Below are 9,463 nucleotides of genomic sequence, written 5' to 3' on the forward strand. Positions count from 1 at the left end.
CGAGAACGTCAGCTGTTAATCATCGTTAAATGTTACGTAAAACCTCGTTTTTAACCTCGTATCACTAATGAAAACGAAACTTTCCAGAAAAAAAGAGGACTTGGATACAAGACAGCCAAATGATATCTTCAAATCACCACAACAATCAGACGTGAGAAACATTTCTACCAGGTGTTTTAATTTTTTAAAGTTTGACCACAGCCCATCTGGAATGACTGGGGAGATGGATTTTTTAACCTATACTGCAGCCAGCCACCAGGGGGAGCAGTTTTTGTGGAGACCTCACTTCAAGCTGAGCAAGATGACGTCCATTTTTTTTTAGTCTATGGTTTTAACCCTTCGTGCTCCAAATCCTTCGCCATATCTTTGCAGTGTTTGTCAAACTCCAGTCATCAGCTGTGTGTGTGTCAGGGGTGTGTGTGTGTGTGTCAGGTGTGTGTGTGTGTGTGTCAGGTGTGTGTGTGTGTGTGTCAGGTGTGTGTGTGTGTGTCCTGCAGGAACTGAAAGGATCAGAAACAGTCTCCGCTCCATAAACCAGCCTCTCTGCACGCTGATCATCAGCTTTATTTCATCATTTCACTGACGTCCATACCTCAGAGGAAGTTGCTGAATGAAGTAATTTCTTCATTATTGTTGAAATGTTTCATTATTTCTTTTTGATTTGTAGATGAAACTTTAGTGAGAGCATAATAAAGTGTTTAGTAATCATATCAGAAGTCACAGTGCCTGTTTCATTTCTTTATTCGTGGATCCACAGATTGGTCTGAAGCGTCGTCCTCTCGTCCACCTCCGGCTCTAACGCGACGTGAATGTCGTTAACGTCATAAACTCAGGTTCCATCAGGAGTTTGGCACAGTCACTTTTTAAAGCTCACAAATTAAATCTCAGGCTCATTTTCCCCTGGTTATTTAACCCAACATAAACTCTTCTGACAAACAGAAAGCAGGCCAGCAGGAGGCGCTGTAGATCCCTCAGTTGGCGGCGAACAGTCTTTAAGCGCAGCTCGGTTTCTCTTCATCCCTTGATGACGGCGATCGGCCTCAGTTTGATCGCCTTCTTACTGATCCCGGCGTCGTGACACGTGTTGACCACGTCCGTCACGTTTTTGTACGACTCTGGAGCCTGAAACAGGAAAGATGCTTAACAACACTTCAGGCAGGAAGCTGTTAGCTTAGCATGAAGGCAGGAGAAACAGCTAGCTTAGCACTGCTTAGCTCTTTGACATCTCAATGAAAAAAGTTTCAGAAATAATTTGATCTGAAAAAAACAAACAAACACTGATGTTCCAGAAATCGAAGAACCAGGACAGAAAACGTGTTCCCACGTCAGACCTGAAGCTGAACCATCACTGAGTTTTTAATCGTTGCTCTAAAGGTTAAAATGAACGCGCCCCTCACCTCCTCCATCACCAGTTTGGGGGAGGCGACCCTGATGGCGATGCCCTGATCGGCCAGTTTGTCCAGGACGTCCTGGAAGTCCAGGTTCCTGCGAGACTTTGCTCGAGACAGAGCCCGGCCCTGAAACAGGAAGAGACAGGAAATCACTCGCCGAGAGGAAAATGAAAAATTAAAAGTATGTGAGAGAGAAACATGTGCTACCGCTCCGTGACAGGTGGTGCCAAACGTCTCCGTCATGCCCTGCTCGGTCCCCGTCAGGACGTAGCTGCAGGTCCCCATGGTGCCCCCGATCAGCACCGGCTGACCCGTCAGCTGCAAACAGGAAAGAGCAGAAACGTCAGGCTGGAGCGGGTCATCGTTACGTCAGCGTGGTGTCAGCGTTTGGACGGGTCAGAACCTGGTAGTCCACAGGGATGAGCGGGTGGTGTGGCGGGAACGCGCGGGTGGAGCCTTTGCGGTGGACCAGCAGCGTCCTCTGCTTCCCGTCCACCATGTGCTCCTCCACCTTGGCGATGTTGTGGGACACGTCGTAGATGACGTGCATGTCCAGGTCGTCTGGCGTGGTGTTGAACACTTTAGAGAACGCCTGAATGAAAAACAAACCTTCAGCGCTCTCAGGGACAGACGGCGCCCGGCGAGCGCCCTCCGCCCTGCGGCAGGTGGGCCTACCTGTCTGGTGAGGAAGGTCATGGACGAGCGGTTGACCCAGGCGTAGTTCCCAGCAGCGGCCATGCCCTTCAGGTAGTCCTGACCCTCCTGGGACGTGATGCGAGCGCACGCCAGCTGCCGGTCGTTCACCGTGATCTTATCCCGCTTCATGGCCTTCTCCATGGCGACCAGGGCGTCTGTCACGACAGTTCAGTCACTCATTGGTTCAGACCAGGACAGAAGGGAGGAAAGGACCATGACACCTGTGGTGGCGGCGCTGTGGCGTACCTGTAGCGACCTGATGTCCCAGCCCTCTGCTGCCGCTGTGGATCATCACACACACCTGACCTCGGTGGTCGATGCCCATCTTCTTCGCCGCGTAGTCGTTGTAGATCTCGTCCACCACCTGGATCTCTGCGTAGTGGTTTCCTGCTCCCAGAGTCCCCAGCTGCAGCACAGAGGTCACAGAGGTCACAGGGGTCAGAGGTCAGAGGTCACAGAGGTCACAAAGGTCACAGGGTTCAGAGGATTCGCCGACTGAGGCAATAAAAAGGTCAAAGACAGCTGGATGGGGTCTGATGGGGTATAATGGGATCTGATGAGATCCAACGGGATCTAACAGGATCTGATAAGGTCTGATGGGGTCTGATAAGGTCTGTTAGGGTCTGATGGGGTCTGATGAGGTGTGATGGGTCTGATGGGGTCTGATGGGTCTAATGAGGTCTAATGAGGTCTGATGAGGTCTGATAAGGTCTGATGGGGTGTGATGGGTCTGATGGGGTCTGAAAGTACCTGTGGCAGGCCCCTCTTCTTGGCCTTGGAGGACACCTTGTTGGGGTCGGCCTGCAGCATCCTGCCGTACTCCTCACAGTGCTCCTTGTCCTCGGCCCAGGCGTACCCCTCCCTCAGGGACCAGTCCACCCCCATCTCCAGAGCCTCCTCCAGGTCCCTGAAAACCCACACAGAGGAGACACGGTCATGGACCAGCAGGAGGACTGAAGGGATCTGAACTCCTGCAGGGTCCCCCCTTACTTGGCTCCCATAGGGATGACCCCCTTTGACCCCACCCCCACGGGGATGTGGTCGAACAGAGACTGAGCCAGCTGCTCCTTCACCGGCTGCACGTCGCCTTCGTCCAGGTTCGTCCTCAGCAGCCGCACGCCGCAGTTTATGTCAAAACCAACGCCACCTGCAGGAGAAACACGTTACTGCAGAGTTCAGGACTAAAACTCTGAATCCTGGTCCCTGAACTCACCTGGAGACACCACAGCGTCCGGGTTGCTCATGTCGAAGGCCGCCATGTTCCCGATCGCGAATCCATAACCAGAGTGGACGTCAGGGAGCCCGATGGACCTCTGGGAGAGAGAACACAGTCTGATGAGGAGGTGCTGATGAGGAGGAGGTGCTGATGAGGAGGTGCTGAGGAGGAGGTGCTGATGGATCAAACTGTTTCTTACTCACGTGTATGATCCCCGGCAGAGCGGCCACGTTCCCGATCTGCTTCATCGCTGGGAGGAACCCACCCACACCTGAGGAGGAGAGAGGTGAGATAAGGAGAGCGCACAGCTGGGAGGAGCAGTGAAACGGGAGAAGGAGGTGAACTACAGCTGACCTCCTCCTCGACAGGCGTTACGAAGCTCCTCGAACATCAGCTTCTCCAGGGAGTCGTTCACGTAGAAGTTTCCTTCGACCTGGAAGAAACGTGTTTTCCTCAGTGACACGTCAACATGTAGGTTTTAAAGATTTTAATATGAAGTTGTTTTTAATGATTCCTCTCTAATCTGCAGGAGACACACCCTCAGCACAGAGGAAACAAACAAACAGGTTGAGTATCTCTGTAACAGCCTCTCCTCTATGCACAGAGCATCAGACACCTCAGAGCAAAGTGTTTCATGATTCTGTGACATCAAATCATGCTTTGGAGGAATAAAAAGTGAAATATTTTCATGTTTCTCAGGTGTTTTGATTTTGTTCACACTGTAAGTTTTATATAATCCTGAAGTGTGAGCCGCCCTTTAATCCTGTTTACACCGTTCAGGTTATAATTGCATCATGGAGCTGCGTCACCTGTGCTAACCTCAGCATGAAGCCGTTTGGAGGATTATTTAATGATTTTTCTTACTGTAATCAGTGTTAAAGTGTCGTGTTGTCAGATTAGGATCCTCTCTGCTTTATTTTAACATTAACAGCTAACATGAGCTAACTGGAGCAGTGTTAACCACAGCACTGACAGCTAGCACATAGCTAACACACCACAGCTAGCAGTTAGCTCGTTAGCAGGTTAAAGTGTGTACAGTCTGACCTGCATGTTGGGAACGAAGCCCTTTTTAATCCTCCAGCAGGTCCCACTGATCTTCTCCAGGTACTGAAGCTCATCGTTATAGCTGCGGCTCATTTTCCTGATTCAGACACTTCAGTCAAACACAGACTGACGCTGAGTTTCACCGGCTGACTGCCACACAGCGAGCAGGCAGAGTACGGAAGCCTGGGCGGCCTTTGACAGCAAAGCGCGATTCTTTATTTGGTATGAGTCATCAATTTTCCAACATCATCCCCTAAATTATTACTGATGATCAGATGTTTTACTAAAACTTGTGATTTTCTTTAGCTGGAGCGAATCAAACGGTTTGGAGTGACTATTTGAGGTGGGATTTAAACTGCTCGCTTGCCGTAACTGTAGTGCATTTTATTATCAAACGAGACAGGATGTTCGAGTGACCTTCAAAATAAAACAAAATCGAAGTAAAGTCAAAAACGGGACTGCTGTTTTTAAAGACAATTAAAAAAACATTAAAAAAATGAGACAGAATTTTAATATATGCATCTTTTTAAACATAATTTAAAACTAAAGACTTTTTAAACAGTTTGTAACAGATATTAAAAGTTTTATTTTGACAGTTGTTGTGTTTTGGACCGGAAGTTGTTTCCTAGCCTGGACTCGCCGAGCTGCTGCCTGTGTTTACACTTTTATAAGACAAGTTTGGTTCAACTCTGTGGATTTTACAGAGTAAATTCATCCTGTAAGTGTTTTTTTTCTATGGTTAACCTTTACCCCTGCGTTGACCCATCAGTATGGGTTAGTTAACGAGCTAATGGGTGTTTAGTTAACTTGACTGTCATGGTTACGCAGCAAGTTAACGGAGTTGTTAGCTTGGATCAGAGAAACGAAAACGAAACATGACGTTTCTACGAAAGTAAAAATGATAATAATATTTTCTTCGCTTTCCATTTATTCTTTAACCTGTGTTTGGTTTATTTTATGCATTAAATCTTTCCTTTGTTTTTCATCGTCCAGTATTTTATCCTCTGTGAAAGTTTTATAGAAACTTTGAGTTTGTGAGGTCAGCTCCAAAAGCCTTTCTTTAAATTAAAGTCAGATTTTAATAATGAAAAGTGAATAAAAACGCTGTAAATCATCATCAGAGAATGAAAGTGGAGGTTTCAGACTGAAGTCTGGACTCTTCAGAGACTACCTCTTGGTTTTTGCATGTGTCCTGTCAGGGTCTGGTTTTGTCAGTCTGATCTGAACTCCTGGATCTCTCTGTTTTTCCAGCATGAAGCTTCGTGTGCGGCTCCAGCGTGAGACCAGCAGGGTGGACTTACCAGGAGAAGAGCCCAGTTTGACAGACCTCAGAGGTCTCATCCAGGAGGTCCTGCTGCCCTCCCATGGACTGAGGTCAGACCCACTGATAAACCGATTATTAATGAGCCATGGCTCTTACAGCAGGTGACTCTTTTTGATTTTTGTTTCGTGGTTTCCTTTAACCGAGTGTTTCTCTTCCAGTGCCGACACAGAGTTCAGTCTGTCCCTGAACGGCTCAGAGCTTCTCACAGAAAGCGAACAGACCCTGTCGTCCTGTGGGATAGTGTCCGGGGATCTGATCTGCGTCATCCTACCCCAGTTAGCAGCCGCCAGCTCAACCAGCAAGACCAGCCCCACTTCTTCAGACTCTACCAGACCAAACACAGAGACCCACAGCACAGGAACACAGAGGTAAGAGTTTCACTGACTGCTTCTTTAACTCCTGTGTTCATTTATCCTTTGTTACTCAACGCCTCAGTTAGGTTTCAGTCTCTTCTCCTCAGTCTCCTCCTGACAGTGAGATCAGATCACGAGTGGTGTCTGGGTCTGTGTTCGTTTGAATTCAAAGTGTTTTAAACTTGTCATCTTTTCACCTGGAGATATTAATATTTAACAGACGGTGATTTCCTGCTTTGTTTCAGTAAAAACAGACAGAGTGAGTCCACGTCTCTCTGTGATGATCAGCCCAGCAGCAGCAGCAGCCTCCTCCCCGCAGCCTCCTCCTCCTCTGCTCCTTCCTCCTACAGCTGGGAGCCCATGCTGTGCAGCGAGGCAGAGGAGGGTCAGGCTCCTCTGTCCCTGGAGGTCCTCTACCTGTCAGCTGGAGTAACCAGTCCAGACGACGCCATCATGGCCGCCGGACACCTGCTGATGTTAGAGACGGGGTTCATTCCTCAGGTGAGACCACCAACCTCAGGTACCTCAACCTTTTATGTAGAGTCTATAAGGTTGGTGTTTGTCCTCATAGTGTGTCCTCATGGTGTGTCCTCATGGTGTGTCCTCATAGCGTGTCCTCATAGTGTGTCCTCATGGTGTGTCCTCATAGCGTGTCCTCATAGTGTGTCCTCATGGTGTGTCCTCATGGTGTGTCCTCATAGTGTGTCCTCATAGTGTGTCCTCATAGCGTATCCTTACGGTGTGTCCTCATGGTGTGTCCTCATGGTGTGTCCTCATAATGTGTCCTCATGGTGTGTCCTCATGGTGTGTCCTCATAGTGTGTCCTCATGGTGTGTCCTCATAGTGTGTCCTCATAGCGTATCCTTACGGTGTGTCCTCATGGTGTGTCCTCATGGTGTGTCCTCATAATGTGTCCTCATGGTGTGTCCTCATAGTGTGTCCTCATGGTGTGTCCTCATGGTGTGTCCTCATAGTGTGTCCTCATAGTGTGTCCTCATAGCGTATCCTTACGGTGTGTCCTCATGGTGTGTCCTCATGGTGTGTCCTCATAATGTGTCCTCATGGTGTGTCCTCATGGTGTGTCCTCATGGTGTGTCCTCATGGTGTGTCCTCATAGTGTGTCCTCATAGTGTGTCCTCATAGCGTATCCTTACGGTGTGTCCTCATGGTGTGTCCTCATGGTGTGTCCTCATAATGTGTCCTCATGGTGTGTCCTCATGGTGTGTCCTCATAGTGTGTCCTCATGGTGTGTCCTCATAGTGTGTCCTCATAGCGTATCCTTACGGTGTGTCCCCATGGTGTGTCCTCATGGTGTGTCCTCATGGTGTCATGGTGTTTTTCAGGACTCTGGCTTGAAGTCAGGGGAGATGCCTGCAGGGTGGAGGTCGGCAGGTGGACTCTACAAACTGCACTACACCCACCCTCTGTGTGAGGACACTCTGGTGTCTGTGCTGGCCGTGCGTATGGGCCCCGTGCTCGCCATCAACGGTGAGTTAATCTTAAACACTCGATCACATGATCTCATGGAAACCAACCAGGACTTTTATTCTGAAGTAAATAAAGGAAGGAGGCGTTGGAAGTATCGTAGAGAAAACTCTGAATAATCAGACTGTTTGTTTTTTCTGCAGCCATCCTGAAAGTGAACCAAACAGTCCACACGGTCCCCAAACTGACCCTGAAACCCTGCAGCTATGTGAGCGACCAGTGGCCAGGTGACGCTCTGATTGGTGGATTTAATCTGCAGCGTCAGTTGTTGAATCATAAACGGTTTGGTCAGTTCACAACGTCCTGTCTGCTCTCTGTCAGGGGAAAGTGCTGCTGCTGCTTTTAAGAAACTGAAGAAATTGTCCCGGCTCTTCAAAGATCAGCTGGCGTACCCGCTGATAGCTACAGCCAGAGCAGGTAGACACACACACACACACACACACACACACACACACACACACACACACACACACACACACACACACACACACACACACACACACACACACACACACACACACCTCCCTGTGAGTTGCTGAGTGTAAACACTGAATGAAGAGCGACCTCCTCTTCCTCTCTGTGTCTGCAGCCATGTCTCTGCCCGTGGCGTTCGGCCTGGTGGCTCTTCCTGCGGAGCTGGTCCTCAGGGTCTTCAGGCTGCTGGACGTGGCCTCTGTGCTCAGACTGTCCTCAGTCTGCAGACAGCTCAACGTGGTGGGGGCCGACTCCATGCTGTGGAGACACCTGTACCGCAGAGACTTCACAGGTGAGACGCTCAGAGAGGTTTGAGGATCCAACGCTGCGTCTCTGTTTGTCACACATTAAAACTTCTCTATGGAAACTTCTGGAAAACCAACTGTTGGGAGTGTTAAAACTTTTTTTATCAACGTCTGAGAGGTTTGATAAATGTTTCTGTGTTTCTGAGAGATCTGTGTGATGAGAGGAACTTTCCCTCTGAGTCCGTCTCTGATGAGTTTGTGGATCATGTTTCATGGATGAATAACCTGTGGTGTGTTTGGTTCAGATCCAGATCCCAGCAGACCCAGAGACACCAACTGGAGAGAGGTGAGCCCCCCACACACACACACACTCACACACACATCTGATCTGACTCTGATCTGTCTCCTCACGTGTTTCCTCTGTCAGCTCTATAAAACCTCCTACAGGAAACGCCACGCGGGGCGGGTCCACTCCTACCCGATGCCCTTCAGACCCGGCGTCCTCCTGCCTCCTCCTCTGCCCATCTCCCCCCCGCTGCCCGGCATCATCGGAGGAGACTACGACCAGAGACCAGTCCTCCCCAGAGACCTCTTCCCCCGGCCTCGCTTCAACCCCATCGCCCCGCAACGAGATCCAGACAGACGAGCCCAGAACCAGCGCCCGTGGGGGGGACGACCTGCTGATGTACGGCGAGGCTTCATCTGAGAAATAAAACACGGATCAGAACCAGACCAGAGTCTGTCATCAACCAGAACTGTTAGAGCTTTAAAGTGAACTGTAACCTTTACTTTCTCTGATCTCTGCAGCTTCATAAAGTGTTTATTCAGTTTGTTTTCCCTCATCCAGCTCAGTGTGGACGTGTTATTCTAAATATTACGTTTTATTATTTTACAGCTTTTGTTTAACTTTGCACTAAATGTCAGTTTTTTATTTGTTAAAATAAAGATTAAAAGACATAATTTCTCATAAAAATAACGTTGATGGTTGAATCTGGATGGAGCTTGGAGTTTGAAAGTGGACCTGTCCACTCTGAGGATTTATCGCTCAAACATTTATTAAACACATCGTTTAATATTTTCATGGTTTAATGAAAAGATTAAAATATAAAACTCATTTTCCTCCCCCTGTTTCCTCAATGCATCCACCTTCAGGAGCTCGTGAGACGATTACGTCATCTTTTGTCTTAAACAATGGGTGCACTCGTTTTCATGACCCCGCGTGGGCCGGCGGTGAG

At 48.8% G+C, this 9,463-nt stretch overlaps 2 protein-coding genes across 2 annotated transcripts; one reads left to right on the forward strand and one right to left on the reverse strand.

The window, feature by feature from the left end:
* Nucleotides 1–444: 444 nt before the first annotated feature.
* rtcb (RNA 2',3'-cyclic phosphate and 5'-OH ligase) lies at nucleotides 445–4,628 on the reverse strand. Its single transcript, XM_074698264.1, has 12 exons — nucleotides 4,348–4,628; nucleotides 3,658–3,736; nucleotides 3,507–3,574; nucleotides 3,301–3,400; nucleotides 3,078–3,234; nucleotides 2,838–2,994; nucleotides 2,334–2,493; nucleotides 2,067–2,242; nucleotides 1,795–1,983; nucleotides 1,599–1,709; nucleotides 1,398–1,517; nucleotides 445–1,122 (listed from the first exon to the last, which is right to left on the reverse strand). Exons 1-12 carry the CDS (start codon nucleotides 4,438–4,440, stop codon nucleotides 1,015–1,017), a joined length of 1,518 nt encoding a protein of 505 aa, XP_074554365.1. The 5' UTR covers nucleotides 4,441–4,628; the 3' UTR covers nucleotides 445–1,014.
* Nucleotides 4,629–4,957: 329 nt separating this feature from the next.
* fbxo7 (F-box protein 7) lies at nucleotides 4,958–9,148 on the forward strand. The gene is made up of 10 exons (XM_074697985.1): nucleotides 4,958–5,065; nucleotides 5,599–5,721; nucleotides 5,830–6,039; nucleotides 6,270–6,525; nucleotides 7,368–7,512; nucleotides 7,653–7,736; nucleotides 7,831–7,926; nucleotides 8,099–8,275; nucleotides 8,534–8,574; nucleotides 8,656–9,148. Exons 2-10 carry the CDS (start codon nucleotides 5,600–5,602, stop codon nucleotides 8,932–8,934), a joined length of 1,410 nt encoding a protein of 469 aa, XP_074554086.1. The 5' UTR covers nucleotides 4,958–5,065; nucleotide 5,599; the 3' UTR covers nucleotides 8,935–9,148.
* Nucleotides 9,149–9,463: the final 315 nt, after the last annotated feature.

Source organism: Halichoeres trimaculatus, unplaced genomic scaffold (genome assembly GCF_033239565.1).
Source record: "Halichoeres trimaculatus isolate MK-OKI-2021-1 unplaced genomic scaffold, fHalTri1.1 fHalTri1_scaffold_21, whole genome shotgun sequence".
In the NCBI taxonomy this organism is placed as follows: domain Eukaryota; kingdom Metazoa; phylum Chordata; class Actinopteri; order Labriformes; family Labridae; genus Halichoeres; species Halichoeres trimaculatus.

What these genes read in the sequence shown, in the direction of transcription:
- rtcb (XM_074698264.1), bottom strand. Translation starts at nt 4,440, where the DNA reads ATGAGCCGCAGCTATAACGATGAGCTTCAGTACCTGGAGAAGATCAGT. An exon ending in GTCATCCCTATGGGAGCCAA is followed by an intron (nt 2,995 to 3,077) that starts GTAAGGGGGGAC and finishes GTGGGTTTTCAG; the next exon opens with GGACCTGGAGGAGGCTCTGG. An exon ending in GGGACATCAGGTCGCTACAG is followed by an intron (nt 2,243 to 2,333) that starts GTACGCCACAGC and finishes CTGTCGTGACAG; the next exon opens with ACGCCCTGGTCGCCATGGAG.
- fbxo7 (XM_074697985.1), top strand. Translation starts at nt 5,600, where the DNA reads ATGAAGCTTCGTGTGCGGCTCCAGCGTGAGACCAGCAGGGTGGACTTA. An exon ending in TGTGAGCGACCAGTGGCCAG is followed by an intron (nt 7,737 to 7,830) that starts GTGACGCTCTGA and finishes GCTCTCTGTCAG; the next exon opens with GGGAAAGTGCTGCTGCTGCT. An exon ending in GATAGCTACAGCCAGAGCAG is followed by an intron (nt 7,927 to 8,098) that starts GTAGACACACAC and finishes CTGTGTCTGCAG; the next exon opens with CCATGTCTCTGCCCGTGGCG.